Below are 27,487 nucleotides of genomic sequence, written 5' to 3' on the forward strand. Positions count from 1 at the left end.
GTGAGAGTGAAGGATCGTCCTTCAGGATAGGTTCTACAACCTAGAGGATCTACAACCTATCCTGAAGGATGATCCTTCACTCTCACAGACCTTGGGAGACAGGCCAGTCCTCGCTTACAGACAGCCCCCCAACCTAAAGCAAATACTCACCAGCAACCACACACCACGCAACAAAAACACAGCTACCACTCTGAAACTTTTATTGTTGGGTTTGAATTTCCTGGAGTTCAAATGTCACACTAGGATAACTGGGACTTTTTTCTAATACTGTGTTGCTACAGGGAGGAGATGCACACTTAAGGAAAGCCTAATCCAGCTGAAATGTTAAACTGTGTCCCCTCCTGTGTCTGGCTGCTCAGATTAAGTTAAACATCCTTTGGGAATTTCTGAACAGAGCCTGACCTATACTATAGTGTTCCAACTCACCTCTATCAATAATGTGTTAGTGTATATAATACACCTTTGAAAAAAAAATCACATCTTTAATACAGTACAGGAAATGTACCACTTGAATACCCTAGTGGCTCCATTTTCCTGCACGGCCAAACTTCCTTGTTCCAAAGTGCTTTGTACTTTACAAACACTGGTAATAACTTCAGTAGGAAAAACAAATTATCTTCTTGGTTTTACATCTACTGCTAGAGTTGGTGTCATTAGCCTTTCATTTTCTTAACTGTTGTTTTAAGCTGTCCTCCTCCCCCAGCTGATGACCTGGTGGAAGGTATGTTCACTTCATGAATTGTCTGGAAAGGGGAATTACAAATGGCTATGTTTAGTGTTCTCCTCTCTCCATTGTGCCATACCTGTCACCAGCATGCACACTATCACCCAAAAAAGAAAGGGAAGATGTCCAGTATAGTTTCTGAAGCTGTCTCCATCATGCTACTAGTGACTGGAAGAAATTCTTGCAGATAACTAGATAAATTATTGACAGAATTGAAAGAGCACTGGAGCTTTCCAGTCTGAACGATGATGTATTCCTCAGGGAGAACAGACCCTGTAGTTCATTTCCAGTTTGTGCTGAGTCTGAGTCACTTTGACAGGTGAACTCTAGCACTTCCATTATCTTGTTTTTATCTGTAGTAAACACATATAGGAAATGGTGGTACCATGGTGGTGTCCCTACAGCCTAATTAACCACATTACCCTGGTTGCTGTAGTATTTAATAGAAATTGCTCCCCCCTCCCAAAAAAAAAAAAAGGTGAGGCTCCCCCCCCATGTTGCTTGGTGTTTTGGCAGGATGTGGGACAGGGAGGAGATGTTTGACCTTCATTCTGTACAAGAGTGATCCAGGATGATTGAATCCCTACATCCCACAACTTGTTGGCTCATATTGGCAGTAGTGATGGCCAGCTCGGTGGTATTTCCGAGACTAGGTTTTTTTTTCGGTATGGTGAAGGACAGATAGGCTTGAATGGAGGGTTTAGCTTGTGACCTCCCAACATCTTTAGGGAATGTCAAAAGCTGCAGCATTTCATTTCCCTAGTTCTATATGCACACCTTTAAATAATGCAGCAGCTACACAGATGCCAGAGTGCTCACTCTTATAGGCCTATTTCATCTCTAATTTCTGAGATAAAGAAAATGAAAAAGTAAGCTATTAAAATATTTTGGCTTTTGGATCTTTCTCTTTCCCACACTTCCATAATGGGGAGGCTTGTAGTGAGTGAGGTATATTAAAAAAATAATATATTGTAATTGACTGACATGATGATTTTGTCTGCATTGACAGTTCTTGAGCATTGCAGGCTGGTTCAGCAACAAGGCCATAGTTATTTTGCTCTGAATGTTTTGAACCAGTCTGGGGCGGGATTATTTGCCAAGTGGCAGAAAGCAAGGTCTTTAATGCCTGAGGCAATTAGAGGTTCATAGCCCAGAGCCCAAATGCAAAAAAGCTAGATTTCCAAAGATGACATCTTAAAGAAATCAAAACAACAAAAAATAAAACCCTGGTGAGATCGATTATTAAAGAGAAAATGGTCAGAACACTAGTGACAAATACAGAAAGATATAAATGCTCACATACTTGCCTTAATTTAAGGGAGCTCTAGCTCTGGTATCTTGGTTTATTCAATCCTAACAGCTGTAAGGAAAAGTGCATTCACCCATGCTAACACCACCTCCTCCTTATTCCCTCCACTTCTGTGATGCCAGCTGCTCTGGACCCTGCTGGATCTCTGACAAACCACCGCAAACATGTTGTTCTAACTGATCTGCTTTCTCTCGTCTATTTCCCCAGCCCAAAAATTCAGAAAACCCGTGGATTTCTTTGGCCCTATTTTTATGTTTGCAAAGAAGAGATAATGAAAAGTATTACAACAGTATCTTGAGTGATGTATGAGATTCACGTCATGGTATTTGCAAGAAGAGCTAACTCAGAATAGTTGACTCATCTTTAGCTGATGAAAAAATTATTAGCGTAGTGCACTTTTAAAATGCCACTTGGTTGTGGTAGGAGAGAATAGTAGGCTGTATAAGATTAAAAAGTGTCCTATACTTCAGGGCTGCTTTCACATCAGTAAATTAAGGGTCCAAAGCTCTGAATGTACAGATATGAAGTGTATGTTTGCCAGTTAGTCTAGATGTGTATATGATACATGTGTACGTGTGTGAATGTTTATATAGGAGCAGAAGTATGTAAAATACAATGTATAGATTTTTGAATAAAGCTGATCACACTGCTTGGGGGGGGAGGGGAATTCACAAAAATGGAGCGAACGTATGTATAGGCATGACACTACACCTGTGAGAATTGAGGTTTGACCAATAGGCTAGGGCATCCTTCCTTATTCTCAAAGCCAACACTACAGGAAGAGATAAGAGCCCATGGGATAGGTACAAGTCATTTTGGCAGCAAAAAAAGGCCGCAAAAACAGGTGGGAAAGTTTCTGGGACGATGAAGGAAGAAGAGGAGGTGGGAAAAGAGAGAACAGGCTATTACCATCAGAGAAAAGGAGAGAGAGCGAGCAACAGTAGAAGCAGGTCTGCAGGCATGGGTTTGTGAAAGGAATCTAAGTAGTAAATAAAATAAAAATGTGCAAATATTTACTCAAGGGTCTAAAACGGTCTCTGGATTCTGGTGATCTGAGCTTTGTACTCATGGAAATGGAACACTTGCTATGGAATTACAGTCCTATGTCTGGCAGAGCAGAAAATAAAAATCAGAATGAAAACAAAATAAATCACAAATGAAAATTGTCAACTAGACCTGTATCACAAAGTTGTTGGACTTTATCTTGTGGCAGTGAATTCCACAGGTTAATTATATACTGCATGAAAAGTGTTTATTAATTTTAAACTTTCTCGCTTTACATTTTTCATTTTATTCTCATTTATTCTTATACAGGGAGAGAGAATAAATGGGAGTGTCAGGTTTCCTTTTTCTATACTTTTCATTATTTTGTGTACCTCTCCAATATTTCCCTTTTAAGTTTTTTTGACACTGAGCTCTTGAGTCTTTAGAGTAAAAAAATAATTGTAATCCACCCTGATGATGATAGTGCACTTTGTGCTGTACCTTACTGCTAGTATGATTTTTTTTTTTTCTCCAAGGTACAAGTATCCTATATAACTGCACACACCCACTCATTAAAAATAAAACATATTACCTATTCAGAAGGCTATATCTATACTGAGGCAATTAGAATTATTTACTTATGAGAATGAAATTTCTCCCTTGAGGTACAAGGCCTTCTTATCAAGTATGTACCGTATATACTCGATCATAAGCCAGTTCGTTTATAAGTCGACCCCCCCCCCCAAGATGGATAAATAAAAATGGAAATTTTTTATGACCCATTCATAAGCCGACCCTATAGTTCAGGAGTCGGCAAACTTTGGCTCCTGGGCCATCAGGATAAGCCACTGGCGGGCCGGGACGGTTTGTTTACCTCGAGAGTCCGCAGGCACGGAGGTAAACCTAAGTAAACAAAGCTGCTTACCCTGACAGGCTGGGACAGGAAATTTGTGACCACTTCCCACATGTCCCCACCCCTAGCCTGGGACCCCCACACACTCCCTTTCCCATCCCTTCCCACCTTAGCTGGGGCGGGCCAGGGGAGACTGTGCCAGCTTCGGAGGCTGCGGGGAGAGCAGCGTGGTCAGAAGCAGAGACTCTGGCCCCGCCTCTTCCCTTCTGGCTCTGCTGGCTGTACTGCCTCTCCTTGCCCCCTCTGTTGGGAGAGGCGGGGAGGCTGTGTCCCACCTCTCCCTCTCTCTATACCCGTTCATAAGCCAACCCCCTTCTCTGGTGCTTCCCTTTTTTACTAAAAAATTCAGCTTATGAACGAGTATACACAGTATAAATTTGAATGTCACACTGAATTTTATATTTCTATAGAAAATGTATGTCCTGATTACAAAAAGTCCTGTTGTTGCTACCTGTGGTAGCAATAGTGAGAGTGCTAATGTAGGTAGGCTTTCTGAGGCTGCCTGGTACTTACCTTCATATTGAATCATTCTGGACATAGCAGATCTAAAAGACACCATACTGTTTAAAAAAAAAATGGAACCTTTTCTATGCTGGCACTACCATCAGTGGAATTTAACCAGTGGTAGCAAAAGTATGACTTATTTCTGGGAGAGAAGACTAATGTAAACAAGGCCTTAGTGATTTGCAGGGTGGCTCCTCTTTAGGTTAAGCGGTACCAGTAAATGCTCTCAAAATGCCCCTTGAAGTACTTATGTTTGCCCTCAAGTAATGATACTGACCTACCTCTGAGTTTGTGAAATGCTAAAATCCAGAAATTCTACACGTGTTTTGTGTGCACATGATGATGTGCGTATGTTATATGTTGTCAAAAATTCTCCATGTTTTCTGGAGGTCACTGTTGTTTGGCTGGGCAGAGTAGAGACAGTTTAAATAATTCAGTGAGCCATGAGAGAAGCACAACAGGTTGTGCACTGTAATTGGCTAATTAAGTCACAGCATTTAAGACTAGGACAATTGTGATTAAATGACTACTGCAAATGCATCTAGAGGTTTTCTTTCAAATTGGGAGGTATTAATTAAAAAGTGTAGCCAGAGGACCCACTAATGACAAGAGTCCCAGCTGAAGTCTGGGAGTACTGTGTTCCACTTCCATCCACATGAGGCCTCTCTAAGTGTCATGGAAATCTGTCATCTTTTTCTATAGATATCTCTCTAGTTTTGGGAACCAAACATAGAAAATCTTGACTGCTTTCCCTTCTGTCTGTTTTTATTTTTTTGAAAATTAACGATATTAGTTATTCTCAGTTTGTATAGTTGGAAATGTTTATACAATTCTGAGTTTCAGAATAGGGTGGGAAGGCTATATCAAAGTACTTGAGACTTCTAGGGCCTATTTTGCCTCTGAAAATGAGCAGCTGAATTATAGACTCATAGAAGATTAAGGTTGGAAGAGACCTCAGGAGGTCATCTAGTCCAACTCCCTGATCAAAGCGGGACCAACCCCAACTAAATCATCCCAGCCAGGGCTTTGTCAAGCCAGGCCTTAAAAACCTCTAAGGATGGAGATTCCACTACTTCCCTAGGTAACCCATTCCAGTGCTTCACCACCCTCCTAGTGAAATAGTTTTTCCTAATATCCAACCTAGACCTCCCCCACTGCAACTTGAGACCATTTCTCCTTGTTCTGTCATCTGCCACCACTGAGAACTGCCTAGCTCCATCCTCTTTGGAACCCCTCCTTCAGGTAGTTGAAGGCTGCTATCAAATCCCCCCTCACTCGTCTCTTCTGCAGACTAAATAAGCCCAGTTCCCTCAGCCTCTCCTCGTAAGTCATGTGCCCCAGTCCCCTAATCATGTTTGTTCACCTCCGCTGGACTCTCCTATTTGTCCACATCCTTTCTGTAGTGGAGACCCCAAAACTGGTTGCAATATTTCAGATGTGGCCTCACCAATGCCGAATAGAGGGGAATAATCACTTCCCTCGATCTGCTGGCCATGCTCCTACTAATGCAGCCCAATATGCCGGTAGCCATCTTGGCAACAAGGACACACTGTTGACTCATATCCAGCTTCTCGTCCACAGTAATCCCCAGGTCCTTTTCTGCAGAACTGCTGCTTAGCCAGTCGTTCCCCAGCCTGTAGCAGTGCATGGGATTCTTCCATCTTAGGTGCAGGACTCTGCACTTGTCCTTGTTGAACCTCGTCAGATTTTTTTTTTTAGCCCAATTCTCCAATTTGTCTAGGTCACTTTGGACCCTATCGTTCCCCTCCAGCGTATCTACCTCTTCCCCCATCTTAGTGTAATCTGTGAACTTGCTGAGGGTGCAATCCATCCCACCATCTAGATCATTAATGAAGATGAACAAAACCGGCCCCAGGACTGACCCCTGGGGCACTCCGCTTGATACCAGCTGCCAACTAGACATCGAGCCGTTAATCACTACCCGTTGAGCCTGACGATCTAGACAGCTTTCTATCCACCTTATAGTCCATTAATCCAATCCATACTTTTTTAACTTGCTGGCAAGAATACTGTGGGAGACCGTATCAAAAGCTTTGCTAAAGTCAAGATATATCGTGTCCACTGCTTTCCCCATATCCACAGAGCCAGTTATCTTGTTATAGAAGGCGGTCAGGTTGGTTAGGCATGATTTGCCCTTGGTGAATCCATGTTGACTGTTCCTGGCTAATTTCTAGTTAAATTAAGCACTGTGTGAACGTGATGTCTCATTTCATGTAATTCCTCTTTTAACACAAATAATTTAAGATGGGCAAGAGTTAAAATCAAGACCCCTTATGTGAGGTCACAGATTTTCATCCCTCTCCCACCTCAGTGTGAAGTTTGAAATTAGATTACAGATCTCTCTGAAACTGACAAGCTGAAAATGTTAAACATCATGCTTGAAGCTTTGTTCTTGCTCTGTTGTATTATGCTTAGGGTTTTTGTTGGAGAAAAGAAAAATCTCTTTAGTCCTTAAAATACTTATAGCAATGTTACCATTTCAACAGGATCAGATTAACCTTTCTCAGATGTGCTGGAATTAAAAAAAAAAAAACACCATTTATCAGTAAGAAATTTAAGTAGGGTGTGTCAGGGAATTTGAAGTTAGCAATTCTTGTAAATAGTGTGAGATTGTGAGATGGAAGATATCATTCCCCCAAACATCTTTTATGGAGACTTGAATGGGCAGAGTGGTCTTTGGCCTCACTTGCTCTGGGAAAATGCCTCACGTTAGAAAACCTGTTAACGAATCTGTTTTAATTAGCATGATATTGAATGTAACTTAGCAGTAATGGACAACTCATGTTTAACATTGCATTAGCTTAAAAAAGTCAGCATGTTTTCTAACATAATGCACTTTTGGAGCGTAGACATACCCTTTGTTAAAACCTTAGAACCTTGCAAGCTAACATATTTCTTAAGCTGACAGCTGCCTTGAATACTGTTCTTGCATTTCCCTGTTTTGAATCTTTTCCTAATTATTTCTTCTGTTCTCTCTTCCAGAAAGACGAGGTGTACCTCAACTTGGTGCTGGACTACGTTCCTGAAACAGTATACAGAGTTGCCAGACATTATAGTCGGGCCAAACAGACACTCCCTATGATCTATGTCAAGGTAGGTAATTATAAATTGAAATAGGAAGTTTGCTGTAACACAACATTTCTAATTGTGGTTAGTTTTCCCCAACCTGAACTTTAAATTCTCACACTAAACAGCAGGGTAGATTAAACAGTGAAGGGTTTATTTCAAGGCAGCAAAATCTATAAAAAGAAATGATTATAAGAGGAAATTGTTGGAGCCTAACTGTGTATATAAAAAATTTAAGGTGGCAAGTTTCAGCAACACTCTGTGCTGTTGTTTAGACTCCTACATTTTAAGAGAAATTATAACCCAGCAGTGATATTTTGTCCCAGAGACAAATCAATGTATCTGGGCTGTTGTTGAAGTAGTATGTTTACAATTTAACTGTATGCCCTCCAGAATTTGCCCAGTTATTTGGATCTTATGCAGTTAAACATTTTCAGGTGTTTGCAATTACAATAAGATCATATCCTGCTTGAAGGTTCTTAAGTTTAAATGCTCATGGCTTTCCTACATACACACTCTGGGGAAACTGATTTTACCTGAGCACTATCTGTAGATTTTTATTTATTTATTTATTTATTTACTTATTTAGAAGGATAACTTAGCAAGGTAGGGTAGTGTCAGAGTTTTATTACCAAATAAGTCAAAAAACTTTTAAGCCTCATTGGAGTTGTCCACAATGTGAATTCTGGTGGTGGAGGTATATACTAAAATTATACATATAAAGTAGAACATACTTTACTCCACTTAGGAATGAATAATCAGTTGCACACATACAAAATGGGAATTGAGTGCCTAAGAAGGAGTACAGAAGAGAGAGGGATCTGGAGTTCATAGTGGATCACAAGCTAAATATGAGTCAGTGTGACACTGTTGCCAAAAAAGCAAACTTCATTCTGGGATGTATTAGCAGGAGTGTTGTAAGCAAGACACGAGACATAATTCTTCCGCTCTACTCCATGCTGATTAGGCCTCAACTGGAGTATTGTGTCCAGTTCTGGGTGCCACATTTCAGGAAAGATGTGGACAAATGGGAGAAAGTTGAGAAGAGCAATAAAAATGGTTAAAGGTCTAGAAAACATGATCTATGAGGGAAGATTGAAAAAACTGGGTTTGTTAAGTCTGGAGAAGAGATGACTGAGAGGGGACATAACAGTTTCTAAGTACATAAAATGTTGCTACAAGGAGGAGGCATAAAAATTGTTCTCCTTAACCTCTGAGGATAAGACAAGAAGTAAAGGTCTTAAATTGCAGCAAGGGTGGTTTAAGTTGAACATTAGGAAAAACTTCCTAATTGTCAGGGTAGTTAAGCACTGGAATAAATTGCCTAGGGAAAATGATGGAGATTTTTAAGAGCAGGTTAGACAAACACCTGTCAGGGATGGTCTAGATAAATTTAGTCCTGTCATGAGTGCAGGGGACTGGACTAGATGACTTCTTGAGGTCCCTTCCAGTCTTACAATTCTATGACACAGCTGCTAACATTATATAATATGGAAGATAAGAAAGTAGCAATGTAAAATGACGGCAACAAAAAAATACAAATTGCATCCAGTTGTATTCTGAGATAGGGCATCATACTAAATTTTGTATATACCAGTTTTTGACTCCTTGGGTAATAAAGAACACTCTTAGACTTTTTGGAGAAAACTTACAAAATACTTTTATATTTATAAAGGGAAATTCAGACAACAAATTTTACTTGTTTGTAATTATTGCATTTTAAAGTTAACATCTCCTAATGGTGTATCTGGGGTGCTATAAAATAACAAAAACTAACTTGAACCTGGAGGCTGGACAGGATTCAGGCTGTTGACAGAAATGGGCGGGGGGGAGGGAAAGAAAAAATCCACAAAGAATAGTTAGTGATGAAATTGAGACAGATACGACCTTATTGCTATACCTACCAATTAAAAGACCTTTAACACAACTCTGAAGCCAGCCAAAGGTAGGCAGAAGGATCCTGCTTTGCAGCTGGACGTGCTTGCTTTGGCCAGTAATCTGCCAGGTAGAGCTCTCAGGTAGGTAAACAGCTTCAGAGCAATTCCCCTGTTTGTAGCTATCATGTGTTTGACTAGAGTTTTGGGTAGGGGGAGAGTGGATACTTCTGTTTAGCATGGTTAGTTGTTCCCACTCCAAGTGAAGTCACTCCAAGCAGTAGTGACTGTGCTCACCTTTGTCCACCCAGAGCTTTAAAAGTAAAACTCTGGGTGGAGGGAGCTGGGGATGTCGGGACACAGCTCAATTGACTGGTGGAAAGACAGCATACAAGAATCACTGGAAGTGGGGTACAGCAGGGAATTGTTGTAGAGGTTTAAAAGTAAAACCAGAGAGGGATGGTCTTTAAAATTTCCCTCTAGATGTATTGGACCATACCCCAGGTATACCCCTGCGATTGGGCCAGGCAGCTAGAGAGTAGAGGCAAAAGAGACCAATTTAGGGTGGTAATTGTATTTTACTTGAGGCTGGGTGTCCAACAAATTATCATAGTTAAATTGAAAAACTCAGTCTCCCTTTCTCTCCTCCCTACCTCCTAACCATTTGAGATATGTAGAGAGATCCCCACTACAGTTAAAAATGAACCTGCTGTCCCACGGAATAAGGAGAAATGGGTGCTCAACTACTTCTGGCCCTGATTAATTGTATGTTACCAGTAAGAGTAAAAACCGATCTAATATTTAGAGGCTTTGTAGAGGCTGTGCAATTCAAACTGAACCTTGACAATGCCTTTACCTGCACCATTCTGCTTTCCCCCACCCACCATAATGATGAGATTTTAGTCCACCTTCAAAATAGCACAGTTCCACTAACACAAACTTTAACCAACAAGAATATTTTACTAACACTGTGTTAAGCTCTCCTGGTCTACTTTATTTTTCCATTGCTGCTGATCACCAGGATTGCATACATTTTTGCATGGAAAAACTTTGTCCCTTACAGCTGCATTTCTTGTTTGTGCCTTATTCAGGCAGAGTGGTCTGTCTAGTGGATGTGATTCACTGCCATTGAATGAAACTGTAGAGAGTAAGAGGAGGTTGGTTAAAGACGTGCACATTTTGGTTTGTAAACACCATGATACCTTGGTGATCAGCTCCGAGTAGTAAAATGAAGGACACATACAGGACTGTTTAACAGGGTTATGGTTAAATATTTCTGCAGACTTTGTGTGTGCAGTCCTCAGTATTTATAACATCCCCTCTAGGGTTTGTTTACACAATGCATGGAGGGCATTGAGGAACATTCTCTGCATGAAATGATGGGTTTTCCCATCCTTGGTTTTTGCAATGGCCCAGTGCTCTTTCTCACGAGTGTTTTTAAGCAGAACCATTTTGGCACTTCCTCACACAGTACATCCTACAGTCACAATTGCAACAATGCATTCTGGAACTCCTGAAGCACCTATTCTCCTTCGAGTGGCTCCTGCATATGCCCACTCATGATGCACCAGCCATGGGTAGCTCAAATGATGGGACCTTGATAGTGGTGTCCATTTGAGTGCTCATGCACTCCTCTTGCCCTACTTTCCACACTGTATGGATGAGGCTGTAAAAGGGGTGCGGTGCGTTACCTCTCTGTTCCGTCCAACTCTGTGCAACTGGAATGAATCAGGAATGTACCCAGACCTCATGTTTAGATCTTTCTCTTAGATAAAGCCCAGTTAGTTACGAAATGCTAGTTTTAGATACAGTTACTGATTTTAGTTTAATTAGCTTTTTTTTGTGTTCAATAGCGTAGCATTCAGAAGCTCTGGGTCAGTATTAAGACCTGTTGCCAGATCCAAAAATAAAAACAAATAAAGCTTTAAACAATGTGGATTCTGCGCTTCAGTCTTTCTAGCATTGGATGCTCATACACTGTGTCTTGCCTGCCTTAGTGAAGGACATTCACCCTCCAGGTGCAACATCTTTACCCTGAGAGTAGAGAAGAAGAGACAGAATGGACTACAAGTAATCGCCTTCAAGGAAGCAATTGCAGCTCTACCTGCCAGATTGGGTAATATGGTCAGTTCCAAGAAGTGATATACACCAGTCTTGGCACTGGACGCATCAAAGGACAAGTCGATTACGTAAACCTACATATCAGAAATCTATTGAGAGTCATCGTGAGATGGCCATCAGTCACAGCTTCTGTAAGGAGAGCCAGTCCACAAACGAGAAGCTCCTCGGATCCTGCCACATTGGAGTCAAGTAGAGGACCATTGTGTAAAGACTCTGGAAATAGAGCTAAGAAACACGCAGCTGTGACACCAGGTCCAGCTGTCATGCTGGTTGCCAGAGACTTTGATCCAGTAGGAAAATCGAAGGATCCAAAGATTCACTTATCAAGACAAAAAGAGGCAGCAAAAGATAGTATCAGATCCAAGTATCTGTTCCGATTCCCTTACCCAACCCTCTTTGACGAGACTGGCACAAATCCATCATTCTGCTCCAGTGCCTCCGCCTCAATCAAATTTAGAGAGAGAAGAACTACAGAAGAGAAGGAACTCCTCTCTAGATTTGACTGTCGTAGGGAACAGAAGGGTAAAAGAACAGCAAATGTCTTCTCCTCTTCCATCCCCCTATAACAGCATTGGGTTCCCCAGTAGGTTTCTTTCCTATACTGGATCCACTGCTATCGCCTCTTGGCTCCTGATTATGTCTAAGAGTGGCAGGTGCCATCTTTGTTCTGTCCACTATTAAAGAGAAAATGATTGGGCTCTCAACCTTTCTCAGAGAACCCTCGTGGTGGGATCATATTATGAATTGAACCCAAATATGGATTGGAGAATGCCCCCAAGGCACAGAGATGGTCTTATTGGTCAACTCCATCTTACTAACCAGATCTGCAGCACTAAGGGTATAGTGGATATCTTCAGTCACCAGTACCAGTGGAACCAGGCCCTACAGAACTAAAGATACAGGATCTATTGATATCACATAAGAAAGGAGACCAGTCTCCTGCTCTAATGCATGATTTTTTGTCTGATGTAGAGGAAGAGATCACCCTTCAGGAGTTTGAAGAATTATAATCTTGAAACTGACAATGGATATCTCCTGAAGAGAACCTAGATGTCTGCACTGCCACATCTCCATCGAAGGAGAATGCAGCCTTTCAGGTATTAGCTTAGTTTATATCATTTACCCAGGAGGGAATTTCTTTCATACTCTCCCGGTGTCAGATTCCTTAGTAGTGGAAGCAGCTGTTTAAAGATCTAAGAGTGGTTCAGTTTACTTTACTCCCTTGGATAAACACAAAATGATGATGGATGAACTCGGAAGAACAGTTCTCTTCTATGTAGACCTTAAGGGTTGTGAACTACCAAGTTGTTCTGGCACATTACCAATACTGTCTTTGGAAGAAAATGTCAGCCTTTACTAAAAGGCTATGCCAGATCAACAAAAGAAACTTGCTAATGCTTGTGCTACAGAGAGCCAGCAAGTAGTAGTAAAGCATGCATTGCAAGCATCTTTGATTTTTCAGAGTAGACAGCTAAAACTGTAGTATCTGCAATTCCTCTTTGATATGTCTCGCTCAAATTTTCTAGACTACCCCGAGAAACTAAAGCTGATGTAGAAGACTTTCCCTTTGAAAGAGAAGGTCTATTTGGTACCAAGACTAATGACTTTCTGGAGAAGATGAAGAAAACAAATTATGCAGCAAGGCCAGAGAAGACCAGGATTACCAGTATTTAGGTACCAAAGATAGCTTCCTTCATTGCCATCTTCCCTTTTTTTCTAGTACAGAGGAGATATTATTGCCAACAGCAATATCCTCCTCAACAGTCTTTCCAGCAGAGGAGAAGAAACTTCAAAACAAGGGCAAAAGGTAAGCAAACATCTTTGGCAGCTATGGTGTTGAACCTTAGCCCACAGGTTTGAGGCATTTCATAAGGACTGCAATCCAGTCTTGACCGATGCTTACTTTTCCCTCTTCAGAGAGCTACTTTATCAATATTTCTACTATTGGACTTCTATAACTATGGACAGGTGGATTTTAGAACTCATCCACAGTGGGTATTCGATTCAATGTAAATACTTTGCCTCTTCCAACTCACCCTCCCTGTTTCTGTTCAGGAACGCCTCTCATAAGAACTTGTTAAAAAACGAGGTTCTGGCTTTACTCAAAATGGGAGCTGTAGAAGAGGTACCAGGGAGATTCAAGGCGCACAGGATTTTATGGAAAGTATTTCATAATCTCCAAGAAAGATGGAGGGCTTTGACTGATTCTAGACCTCAGGAAACTCAATATATCTCTCAGGAAGTTCCATTTCCATATGTTAACCCTAGCTCTATCATACCCTTCCTTTCTCCAAAAGACTGGTTTTCAGCCATTGATTTGAAAGATGCCTACTTTCACATTGCTGCAAGTCATGTATATCAGAAGTACCTTTGATTCACAGTGGAGAGAAGACTATTTTCAATACAAGGACCTTCCATTTGAACTTTCTCCTGTCTCGTGGCATTTATTAAATGTCTATTGGCAGTGGCAGCTCACCTAAGAAAAGAGGAATTTGTGTTCCTGTATCTCGATGATTGGTTAATAAGGCCCATCAAACAATCATTTAGTCATTGCCATCCTTTGCATGTGTACTCTCTTCAGAAGTCTGTTTCATGATAAACCAGAAAAACCCCACTGTTACAGCCTTCTCAGAGAATCCCTTTCATATGCAGAGGCCACTCAAAGGAAAAATGAAAGTTACTTGTGACCAAAATTCTTTGAGGTGGGACTCTACATATTCACACCCCCTACTCACCTTCCCCTCTTCCTTGGGAGTCTTAATTATAACCTGGACCAGAGGAGGTGGTGGGAAGGAACTAAGATGGCCAGAGTTCCAAAAGGCTCCACATTCCAGAAGGCATTGCTAGCCAGGTTCCACCATCTCAGCTGTACGTGGCTAGTGCGTCTCATGACTATGTAGCATGTGTCTTGAAGAACTTCAGTTACAAGTAACCAACGTTCATTTTCATAGTGCTTGGCGCCATTGCTGGGAGCAAGAACTTCGTGACAGTTTCAGAATATCTAGATTTTACTCATTCCTCTAGATTTGATCTAAAGGCCATTCCAAGCAATGCAAATTGCTAGGACAACCAACACTAGAAAGTTGCTTGGTGTGGGTGTTGTGTGTGGATGCACGAAGTTGTACCAGTGTAGCAAGCTCAAGGGTTCCATTCAAGAATTTGTCACGCTGCCTCTTCACCTAATATAGACAGGACTTGAGAAATCTGACAGGGAAGTATTTCTGTTTGCTGTGTGTTTTTTCTCTCTGTCAGCCATCATTCCTTGTAGGGTTGTTTGTGAATGCTGGACTGCTGTCATGAATATTCTTTACGAATAAAACATTTTGTTTTTGAAAGGTCAAGGAATACTTGCATAACAAATTACCCTGACTTGAACAAAGAAGTGTTGAGGTTGTGTGGAAGGGAAGAAAAGTGAAGTCCAACTTTTAGGCCTTACTTGTCTTGCCAACATTGCTTTAAATTTTGTCTAGTGTTTTTTTTTTTTTTATTGGTATGCTGTAGAATTCACTCTGGCTTACTATGTAAGATTTTTAGTATGCTAATCTCTCTCCCACTCCTTCTCCCCCCCCTCCACTCTTTGTTACAAGGAAGTTGTACATTATACCTTGTCTGTTTGTGTTCCAGTTGTACATGTATCAGCTGTTCCGGAGTTTAGCCTATATCCATTCCTTTGGAATCTGCCATCGGGATATAAAACCACAGAACCTCTTGCTGGACCCTGATACAGCTGTCCTAAAACTCTGTGACTTTGGAAGGTAAGTCTGTCTCTTTGGCCTGGTCTACAGTACACTTAACACTTATACTGGCATAGCTAAATTACGTAGGGATGTGATTTTTCATTACTGACAAAATTATGCCAGTATAAGCCCTGATGTAGACACATTTATGACAGTATAAAAGTGCCAGTATACCTTATGTCTCTTTGGGTACTACAGAAGGACTTTTATGCTGGTATAAACTGTGTCTACACTAGAAGGACTTGCCAGTGTAGCTATGCCAGCAAAGCTTTTCTAGTGCAGTCAAGCTCTTTGTATTCCAAAGCCTGATTAAAACTAATTTATCTAAAGAGAACCATGACATAGTTCGACACAGAGACTTTTTATATTACATAGAACAGTATCTTAATAGGGTTCCCTTCTAGTTGGAAAAGGCTGAGTGCAGAGGCTTTTTATCTCAACCCTCCCCTTTTTCCTGCCATTTGTGTGTGTGTGTGTATAATTATCTCAGAGAGAGAAAGGGATTGGGTGAATGCAAGAGGATTCAGAAAGAAGGGGAATTAAAAAAATCAAAACAAGAAATTGTATAGGTATGTTTAAAAAAAAAAAAAAGTATACAGATGTTTAGAGAAAATATAGTGGTTAGGAAAGAACAGCTATCCGAGTTTAACTATTGGGTGATGGGTGTGATATAATAACCCCAATAGAAAAATATAATGCTAATCCAGTACTACTTGAATATGTATGTTCTGAATCCATGTTTATACCAATTAGTATAGTATTTCAAATACCAAAGGACTTAGTCAGCCGGAGATAATAGACTTTTAACTAAGGGTCTTAGATACTGGGATTTACAAGTCTTGTCAAAAGGCACATTCTTTTTCTGGTATCCATAGAGCAGGATTGTCATTAGATGCTTAAAGCTGTAAATCTCTTTACGTGGGCAAGATCACTGGTAGAAGTCAGAAATCCACTTCCTTTCTCTGAGTCCCTTACCCAAAACGCCCTTTAACTGTAGTAGACTTAAGTAACTTGGAGAGTATGTGTGTATGAGATGTCCCCAGAGCAATTGTTGCTAAACTAGCTTGATTATTGTAAATTGGAACTTGAAGTGATGTTTGAAGCGCTATATAGATTCATGCACGGTGGTTCAAGAATCTTCTCCTGAGATTGTAACAAAAGACTATTAAAATAAGAATGATGGACTAAAACTTTTTTTACAGGCAAAATTAAACTAACACTATTTAGCTACATAAGATGCTCCATGAAAAAAATAGGAGTTTCAGATCAAGTTAAATGAGAAAAAGACTAAATATTGGGAGGGAGGAGGTGTTGTTTGTGTCAGTGTAACTGAGCATTTGATTTGAATTGCTTCCACAGCATATGGACAGCATCAGATTACCAACTCTTTTTAAGCTGCATTGCTTTTTTGAATGATGATGATCCAACCCAAAATGTGTGTTCAAGTATAACTCACATGTTTGAGACACAAAAATCTCTTTTTAAAAGATTACAATACATGGAAGTTAACACCAAAGGAGAAGGAATCAATGACCTTAAGGCAAAACAGGGAGAATGCTACTTTTAGAATTTGACAGATACTAAATGTCTTGTCTGCCACCCTCCAGAAAGAGCCCCACACCAATTAACCCATATTGCTATCATTTAAAAACAAAGTAATCAGGAGGAATCAATAGAAGCTCTTTGTTAGATTGGGGTTAAATTCTGAAACCTGGAGTGAATCTTCTCTCAAGAATATACATTGGGGTTTCATATGGTCCAGGAGACTGCAGAAGGAGAATTAAAGGTAGAGAAAACTAACGGATGAGTTGGGAAGGGAGAAGAAAATGTATGGAAGGAGATAAACCCCTAGATTTGCATCTAGGATGAGAGTGGTCAAATATCCAGTAAAACACAAAATGTATAATGTTTGAGTATACACTGAAAACATGGCTTTGGAAATTTACATTTCTACTTATTTAATTTTGCAAAACCCTTTTATTTAGAATCTAAATAATTAGTATGAATTACATTGATGTGCCTTTAGAGCAACTGGAGCAGCAGTAGTAGTAACTCAGTGCCCTGCCATGTGGGGGAATCTTCATTTGGATCTGAGCTTGTCCTATTGTCCCTTGATTTTATATATGGTTGTGTTGTACAAAAAGATGCTGTGGGCATAACTCAGCTATGTTTGTTTTAATCATTTCAGCTGTGTGGCACAAACTTGTTACAAAAATATGATTATACTGAAGTGTAGATAGCACTAGCTTCTGTTTGCCAGAAGCTGGAAGTGGGCAACAGGGGATAGATCACTTGATGATCACCTGTTCTGTTCATTCCCTCTGAAGCACTTGGCATTGGCCACTGTTGGAAAACAAAATACTGGACTGGATGGACCTTTGGTCTGACCCAGTACAGCCGTTCTCATGTTCTTATATCTTTTAAAAGCTACTGTGGTTCACACTTTGCTTCTGCTGCCCACCCCATATAATGTTTTCCATCTATATCAGCTAAAGCTGTGGGAGTACAGTAGGTAATAGATATGCTCATTGCCTGATGTTGCAAATGAAACTTCTTGAGTTCCTTCATTTTCTTCGGTGGGGGGATGTTACCTGAGGTGACTGCTGCTTTGACAGAGGCAATTCTGCGGTAGTTTAGGGCCCAGATGGACATTGTGCAATGCAGACAAAGCCTTAATGTTAAGTCAGGGCAGAGCCCATTGTCAGATGCCTGCAGCCTGCTCTTTCTCCTATTCGTCCCACTGCAAAAAATAAAAATAAAAACCTACAGTGCCTTCCTAAGCAGTATAGAACCAAAGGAGTGCTGATGTGATCATAAAGAAAGGTGATATTTAGGTTTGAGTGAGTGAGTGGTAGGGGGTTTTGAACCTCAACAGTTGACTAAATTTGACTGAACCAGACTCTGTCAAGCCTTTATCCTCTGTAAATAAATCTTTGCACCCAGCAAAGTAGTATAGTGTTATCCAGGAATATGAATCTATTTGTCTGCTAGATTGTGCTCAAGATGTCCTTTGGCATGGCCAATGTGTTATCATAAGATAACTGGCTGTTGGTTTGAGTTGGTCTGACAGTTTAAAAAAAAAAAAAAACTTTGTCACATGCATCTGTAATGGGTTAGACCCCCACGTCCGGGATGCTACCTGATGTCCTGAGGTTCCACTGAGCCTCTCCTGCTCCACCAGCCTGGATTCCCTCTCCCTGCTTTGCTGAATTAGGCTCTCTGGCCTCTTGCAGCACACACACACAGGTAGGGCCACACCCTGCTGCAGACACAGACTGAAGGCAGATCTGTGTGAGAGGGCTCCCCCAGCATTCACATGCACACCCCTTTTGAGAGAGAAACCCAAAATAATACTGTCTTGCACTGTATAGAAAAATCTGCACAGCGCAAGCTCATAAAATGTCACCCTCTTCCTCAATGTGAAGAGAGGATAGGCACTACTTCTTGTCCCCCCCCCCCCCCAACCCCCAGTTAGAAATTATATAAACTGGGTTTAATAATAAACAAAAAAAAATTTATTAACTATAAAAGGCCGATTATAAGGGATAGCAAACAGAACAAAGCAGATTACTAAGCAAATAAAACAAAACATGCAAACTAAGCTTGATTCACTGAAGAAACCGGTTACAAAATGTAATTTCTCACCCTAAATGTTGAATTAGGCAGGATGCAGAGTTTCTGTAGCCCAGAGTTCCAGTTATTTCTTTTTACAGACTGGACCCACCCTTGTCTTTCCCTTCAGGTTAGTTCCTTTGTCCCTTCAGGTTCTTTCAGCAGTCCTTATTCTTGGATAGGCAATGGAGGAGAGTCCCGTTTGCCTTCCTTTCCACCCTTAAATAAGATTTACATAAGACGAGATCTTTTGTTTCTCAAACTTGACCCCCCCCCTCTCCTTTTAATGGAAAGTTACAAGAAGTCCAAGATAATGTTTAGTATCCGGTGACAAGACCACCTGACCTAGTAGTGTCACAGCTATGTCCCAAGACGCCTCCCAGGAAGGAGAGAGATTAGTATCTTCACAGTCTTGCTGCTTCTTCCTAATGGCCCATCAAATCTGGTGGCCTGTTGTCCGGTGGGTGTCTTCCCGATTCACACCCAGTTGTAATTGTTACATAGTCCATATTCCTAACTTTAGATACAGAAATGACACAAGCATATAAATTGGATAATCACATTCAGTAAATCATAACCTTTCCAATGATATTGTACATGAGGCATCTTGCATAAAGCATATCTTAGTTATGCCATATTCATATCATAACTATTTCTATGAAGAATATGGGGTGTAACATCACAGCATCAATACAGAATAGTTTGGAAATGGGGGGCGGGAGAGAGAGAAATAAAACTACGTTTGCCTGTGCTGAAGTGTGGTAAAATCTTCTGACACTGAAGGAGATCTCTGTTTTGCTTCTCTCTAGTGCAAAGCAGCTGGTTCGTGGAGAGCCTAATGTCTCTTACATCTGCTCTCGGTACTACAGGGCACCAGAGTTGATCTTTGGAGCCACCGATTATACCTCCAGTATAGGTATGTATATCTTTTTGTGTATTGCACTCTGTACTGACTGCACTGTTTTTGATTGCTTTTATTGTGAACAAAATAGATATATAAATAAGTTTATAACTGTCCCAAAGTGCTCAAGTGTGACCCTTGAAAGAAGGATCTGGTTATAGGTGGTCAAAGATGGTTCTTGAAGTAAATGCATGTCCGTTCATGTTTCGGAAGTTATCACTACATGATTTTCTCGCTTCTAGACTTCAGTGTGGGTTGGGAAGTTATTCGTGATTGGCTAAAAGTCAAACTTCAAACAGTTGGGGGGTTTTTTGGAGCTGTCCAAACAATTTCAGTGGAGCAGTTTTCTTGCTCAAGTGTTTGGTTGAATTTTATTAAGTATTTTTAATAATAAAGAAAATGGATTTGGGTGTTGGTGTCTTGGAAAAACTCTGGGCAAGGATCTGTGTAGTTTATAGGACATAAAAAAAATCTCAACAATTTAAATCAAATATGAAAAAGAATAATATAATCCATGTAATAACCCTATTTGTTTATTTTGATATTCAACTTATTTATGCTGTCCCCACACCTCAAGTTTTCAAAAGGTCAAAGATTATTTTTTTTGTTTAGATAACTAATAACTGCATCATAGAAGCTGTCAAGAAAGCTGGCACTTTCGTTAGCCAGAGAGTGAAGACTTGGGGCTTCTGGTACCTGTGGAGGCATAGGAGACAATAGATTTCTGCTAAAATGAACAGCAATGAAATAGCTAACAATGTTGGTAGTTTTGGTTTCTAAATCACAGAATACACGGGGACCTTATATGTGGGTTGGCATTAAAGGGGTCATAATTCAGATCTCAAGCGTCCTGATCTGAGGACTTCATATGTCTATTCCAAGTGATTGAGTGTTTTCATATGGGCCTTGTCTGCACCAGGAGAAGGAGGTGCTTTTAAAAACATACTAGTGATCACATTTTAAAATATTTCTTAGTACCTAGTGTAGGCAAGAGGTAACACCTTTAAAAATGTTAGGTGGTCATGGTCAAGCCTGGGAAGAGTCTAGGACTGACTGTAACCAGTTAGCATATTTTAAAGGAGTTAAGCCCTGTCATACACCAAGTGCTTAGTGGTGTTTAAAAACTAATTAAACAGGTTAGCTAATGTAATTTTAAAAATTATCTTTTTTCCTAGTCTAGACACCCACAGGCAGCACCCACGGCTTTTGCTTAGACCTGTGATGAATCCAGTAAAAATACAAGCACTTCGTTTCTAAAGACTGCACATATCCTTGCTACTTTTCTCCCAAATGAAGTGATCCATCTGTATGTGACATAACCACACATGAGATCACAGGGGATTCATGAACAAGCATTAGGTGCGGATGCGCTCTGGGGAAACTAATATTCTGTTTTCAGGCAAATGTTCTGCTGTAATGAAACAAATATTGTAGGCACCACTAAGAGAGCCTGTTATAGTTAACGCTGAAAAACACTTGTCATTTAAAGTCTTTCTACATGACAATGCTTTTCAGAACTCTCACCTTTTCTGAAGCTCTTGCTTGGTAATGTTTTCCATGCTTGATTTTTTCTTTGGAGGTGAATTTTTGTTTGAAAGTTTGAACCAAATCGATGCAAAATTTTTGGAGTTCTGGGCAGGTTAAACACTAAAAAATATTCGTTTGTAAGTTTGTAAGTGGTAGAGGTTGATAAATATGAAAACAATCTGCATGAAACTGACTGTTAGCATTTAACTTGAAAAATAATACACAGCAAATCCTTGCTTCCTTCCACCTCAAACCCCCCCACCCCCCAAATTCTTACCTTCATGGAGAGGAAAAAGTTTAAAATTACAGGCATATCCTGAAAATTTAGTTTCTCCAATTTGGCTGCGTTTTGCAAAATACTACACATTTGGGACCTGCCCTCTTTTTAATTTATTTATTTTTAAATCCAGTTCTAAGAGTCTTCACCACGAAGTAAACAGATACACAGCTGCCAAGCTCAAAAACTCTTGAAAGGCAAAACAGCAACAGCAAAAGTGGGAACTCACCCTCCCCTCTTCATTGGCTTCAGTGAGGAGTGAACTTCAAAGCCAAAGTGCAACTATTTACATACCAGCATAAAAGCACAGATCGTTTTTGTTAAAGGGAAGAGGAAAACATTAAATCATCTTTCAAAAAAGTCATTAATGTGTCATTAATATTGCACACTTTAAATAACAGAAAAGTCAGGAAATGCTCCAGCACTTCCAAAAACAGCATGAATTTGACCACATTATACATATGTACATGTTTTCTTTTCCTGTTTTTCTAACTGATTGTGTAGCATAACCCTGTTTTTTTTGCTAGGATAGACTGGATCCTGTAAGCATACAATCTGGGCAACAAAACCAAGTAAATACTGCTATCAGAATCTTAATTTTTGCACTTTGACTTTTAACTGGTCCTGCTTAATGTTATGTTAACCTATTTTATTGCATTTAATAATATATGACCAGAAGTATGTTTCAGGAGTAGAATGTTTTCTTCAAGGTTTTCCATGAGGCATCAGCTACTCTTGAATGACAGTGGTACTCCTGAGTGCAGCTACAGTAACACGATATAATGCAGCAACCATTGGAACTGCTCCTGTTCCGATGTGCTTCTCGGACCCCTTCTGTAGCTCTGCATGTGAATCTGTACATAAAGAGCAGACACAAATGTACAATGACACAATGGTGGCACAAGAGCAACAGTCCAGTCTCAATGCATCACACCCACATCAGCGGTTGGTTATGATATTCTTCATTGTAACTAACGTGTTCTAGTCTGCCTATTTTCGGTATCTAGGTTGTAGTCTACCAGTTAGCTATTTAGTGTCATCATGACTGACCTGGACATACGAGAATCTAAATTTGGGTACAAGACAGGTCTTTTTTGACTGTAGAGATCAGGAGTAGAAATATAAACAATCTCTTAAAAAAACAAATAATTTCCTCAAAGTGCATGACATCAAGGAAGTTGATGGAATACAATCTAAAAATAACATGTTTTAAAAAAGCCGTACGGATGCATGAATCCTGTAAATGACCACATGATTACATTGTCATCACCTTCTTCATCACTGTATCCCTCAACCTCTGTTTGTCACCTCTTGTCCTTATCTTATGTTGTAAGTTCCTCTGCACTGACGCTCCATTTAAGTTTTGCAAAGCACCGTGCAAATTTATGATACTGTATAAATAAGGTTGCGTGTCTTTCATGGAGGTCACGGATTTTGTGACTTTCTGTGACCTCCATGGCTTCTGCAGCGGCCGGTGTGGCTGGCTCCGGGTTGCTAGGGCAGCCGCGCCGTCCGCTCCTGGGGCAGACTCTGGCCACCACGTCCTCCTCTCAAGCAGCAGTAGTTTGGGTGTGGGAGGGGGGTTGGGGTACGGGGCGGTGCTTACCTCAGGGGCACTCCCCTAAAGTGGCCGGCATGTCCCTAGAACTCCTAGACGGGGAGGCCAGGGGCCCCTGCGCGCCGCCCCTGCCTGCAGGCACCGCCCCTCGCAGTTCCCATTGGCTGCAGTTCCCAGCCAGTGAGAGCTGTGGAGCTGGTGCTCGTGATGGGGGCAGCACATGGAGCCCCCCGGCTTTCCCTCCCCCTAGGACAGTGAGGCTCAAACTGTTTTTTACTGGCGACCCCTTTCACACTGCAAGCCTCTGAGTGCGACCTTCCCCCCCCCCCCCTGGTAATAAATTAAACACACTTTTTTATATATTTAACACCATTATAAATGCTGGAGGCAAGCGGGGTTTGGGGTTGAGGTTGACAGCTCATGACCCCCCATGTAATAACCTTGCAACCCCCAGTTTGAGAACCCCTTCCCTAGGAGCTTCCGGCCCCTGCCCTAGGAGCTGTCAGCCCTGCCCCCACCCCACCCCCCCCAGCACCAGTGGGGATCCTGGGCCCTCCCTCCCCCTGCCCCCCCAACACCTGTGACACACCCCAGGCCGCCCTTCCAGAGCACCCCCAGCCCAAGTTTTAGTTAAGGACATATAGTACAAGTCATGGACAGGTCACAGGTCGTGAGTTTTTGTTTACTGCCCGTGACCTGTACGTGACTTTTACTAAAAATACCCATGACTAAAACGTAGCCTTATGTATACATAATTACTGTTTTAGTGCTGATTCTTATTACAGTTAGATGCCTCAGTAGATCATCCAACAGACCTGATTATATTATTTAAATAAAGAATCAGACAATTACTTATTCTAGTCTTTAAAATAATAATTGTTGCCAACATGGATAAAGGTACATAAGAAACAGGTTAGTAATGAAGCCGTGTGTTATGTGAATAAGTGTTCCTACACTAAAACTTTTAACAGAATTTTTAACGGTATAGCAGCCGAGTCAGCTGTAAACATGGCTTATTATTACAACGACATGGCCAGTACTTAGTAACCGTGGAAACTAACAGGGTTTTGCCCTGACAAGTAGTTTAGCTGTCAGGTGGTTGTCTTCTTATAACCATTTTGCAAAAGATTCCCTCTCGTCTCCCTCCCTGCCCCCCTTGCGGTGTAGACTCAATCCCTTAACTGTGTATGCCGTTTCGTGGCTGCACCTTCCTTACAGCTCTCTGTGTCAGAGGGCAACCCAGAGTATATTGCACCCCATGCTCCTAGTTGTGTTCTGTGTGCTTGTCCTCCGGGTACTCTGACCCTTGCAGAGGTACTATGGGAGAGCTGCCCTGATTTTCCAAGAACATACCGATACAGTCAGGAAGTGTGGTGGGGTGAATGTACAAACATGGTTGTTGTGAAAAAAGCTGCTGTGTGGGCACAACTGTGTGTATTGTAGCCAGGTCAGATGAATTTGTCATGTATTGATTACAAAAACACAGTTGTATGTGTACTGTAGCCAGAACCTTTGAGTCTCTAGTACAGTTCCTCACTCACTGGGCTAGCAGGGGATTGGAAGCATTCCAGAGTGAACATGTATAGCCACTGGCAGGGGAAGATTGATCTGTGTGGTCATATCACAGATTTCTGTTGTGGCTATCCAAAACCAAGGGGTCACAGGGTAGTTTAGTACTCTCTAGGAAAAAGACTGAAGTTGTGAGGGAGAGTGATAGATTGATCTTTAAAGAAAGGCTCTGAAGAATATCTCCTATGGGTGTGCTAGGCCAGACAGCTGGCAATGAGACTTTTGTGACCAGTCACTTTCAAGGTAAAGCATTGAGCCCCAGCTGCCACACTGAGATGTGGTTTCCTTCCGCACTTCATCAAGCAATAATTTTCAGTGCTGAAAATAAGTATGTGCTAACCTGTTACAATTGAAATGACTCGTAATATTAGATTAATCTATTTGTTAATTGAAAAGGACAGGGATACTGTGATAGAGGAGTATAAACAGAGCTGTTGTGGTTCTGATGACTTCTCAGACTCTTCAGATTCTTCTTCAAGTGCTGGTCCCGATGTATATTCCACACGTGAGTGGGCATGTGTGCCATGTGCCTGTCTGGAAACTGTGTCCATTGGCCCACATGTGCGTAATAATTCTTTGTGTTCTTCTAGTGATTGCTCATATCCATTCCAAGTAGGTGTGTGCGCGCTGCGTGCACAATCGTCAGAAGGTTTTTCCCTAGTGCTACCCATCGGGTTGGCTGTGGAGCTTCCTAGAGCAGTGCCTTCACGGCGGTGTATATATTTCCCTGCCGACCCACTGCCTCTTCAGCTCCTTCTTAACGCCAGTGATGGTCGTTGGAGCAGATCCTCTCTTTCGTTTGCAAGTGATTCCCTAGTGGACTCTTTTCTTCTCTATCTGTAAATAGTTTGTATAGTTGTGGTTAGTTAGTAGTACAGTTAGTTAAGTTTACGTTGGCAGTTCCCTTCCCCTCCTCCCCCCGCCCCCAATCCCATCCCATCCCTGGGACCGGGGCATGCCTCGGTCTCAGGGCATCAAGCTCTGTGGGTCCTGCCTCAAGCCCATGCCCAAGGAAGACCCACATGACTCCTGTCTCAAGTGCCTTGGAGAAGGCCACCAGTCCGACAGGTGTAACATTTGCAGGGGCTTTAGCCCAGAACAAAAAAAAAGCGGGACTTTCAGTTGAAACTCCTTCTAATGGAGTCAGCCCTTTGCCCCCAGGTGGCATGGGACCAGACACTTCGGTGTGTAGCGCGCCGGCCTCGGTGTGGGAGGCCATGGCTCCGAGAAAGGACTCATCTAAGGAGACCCGGCACCTAGAACCAATTCCAGTCTGAGGCACCGCACAAAAAGAAGAGGGCGTCAGGGGGCGCTTTCCTACTAAGACAACGGAGCATGTGGGCACCAGCAGGATGCATCCCATGTCGGGACACCCAACTTTGGGCCCGCATATGCCAGGACCATCGACTCCGGCCTCTCGGGGAAGTCTGTTGAGTCTGGTTCTGGTGGACTTCCCGGTGCAGGGGGAGTGGAGGAGAACCTGGATCTTCCCTCCACATCGGACACGTTGGAGGCAGCAAGGGACCTAATTGCCATGACAGCACAGTCTCCTGCCCTGCTGGCCTGGGCTCTGCCTCTGACAGTGGCACCGACGACGGCACTGACAATGGCACTGGCGTTTGTCCGTCATGGAGGCAAGCCTACTATGTTGCGGCACTGCTCGCCTTTGCCCCAGCACCGTCTAGGTTTGCACCGCCCTGGTCATGCTCAGACTTCTCCTCGGAGTCAGAGGTTGACTCCTACATATCCTGGCAGAACTGGTACTTCTCCCAGCATTGCCTGAGGCAGGATGAAGGGCAGCTGGTGCTTGTAATCGCCTGGCCTCCTCAGTGGCAGGGGCCTACTCAGTGGACCTTTTGGACACTGCGGGCCTACCACCAAGCCCAGGGGCCCGGTTCCAGGTCCCTGTCGGTGGTGTCAGAGAGGAAGCTGATGGAGGCATCCGAGCCTGTCACCCGGGAACCTTCCTGTGGTCGGGATACAGAAGCCCAGACCGACCAACACTCAAGACTGGGTACCGACCCGGGCACCGGCACTGTGCAGTGTCTGGTGCCTTGGTCACTAGTCACCACCTGCACCGCTCAAGGGGCCACCACGCGGGTGGATTCCCATGAGCGAGAGGGTCAGGAAGACCTAGTGCCACCCAGGGTGTTGTCCTCTTCCTCCCCGGATGAGGTGGTGGCAGGGATCTGCACCCCATTGTCTGCTATAGACCCTAGGGCCCATCAGGACCTACTCAGGAGGGCGGCCTAGAACCTGAACTTGCAGGCAGAGAAGGTCTTTAAGGACACGGATCCCATGGTGAATATTCTGGCCCCTGAAGGGCCCTCGAGGGTGGCTCTGCCCCTCATTAAAACTATACAGAATACCACCAAGGTGCTGTGGCACACACCCACCTCTATCCCGCCAACGGGCCAAGGGGGTGGAGCATAAATACTTTGTGCCATCTAAGGGGTACGAACACACCTTTACCCACCCCCACCCTGGGACCTTGGTGGTAGAGGTGGTCAATCACATCCATCAAGATATGCCATGGAGTTTATTTTCCTCACTCCTCGCAAACTCCCTTCCCAGCCCCCCTTCAAGGACCATTCTCATGAGGTGATTCTTAACTGGAAGCAGACTCCCCCCTCCAATAAGGGGCAATAGAACAAGTGTCACCTCAGTCTTGAGGGAGAGGGTTTATTCCCTTTATTTCTTAGTCCCCACAAAAGTCAGAGGGTCTAAGCCTTCTGCAACTGAACCAGTCTAAGCCTTCTGCAACTGAACCAGCTGTATTCAAAAGTTGAA

At 42.2% G+C, this 27,487-nt stretch overlaps 1 protein-coding gene across 4 annotated transcripts in view; it reads left to right on the top strand.

Moving 5' to 3' along the window:
• Nucleotides 1-27,487, top strand: part of GSK3B (glycogen synthase kinase 3 beta) — a 239,654-nt gene that overhangs the window by 133,167 nt on the left and 79,000 nt on the right. For all 4 annotated transcript variants that reach the window (XM_054043189.1, XM_054043181.1, XM_054043199.1 and 1 more), the window contains exons 4-6: nt 7,438-7,548; nt 15,141-15,271; nt 19,675-19,781. In XM_054043189.1, coding sequence (XP_053899164.1) covers nt 7,438-7,548; nt 15,141-15,271; nt 19,675-19,781 — 349 coding nt within the window. The remainder of the gene's footprint in view (nt 1-7,437; nt 7,549-15,140; nt 15,272-19,674; nt 19,782-27,487) is intronic.

Source organism: Malaclemys terrapin, chromosome 1 (genome assembly GCF_027887155.1).
Source record: "Malaclemys terrapin pileata isolate rMalTer1 chromosome 1, rMalTer1.hap1, whole genome shotgun sequence".
Taxonomy (NCBI): domain Eukaryota; kingdom Metazoa; phylum Chordata; order Testudines; family Emydidae; genus Malaclemys; species Malaclemys terrapin.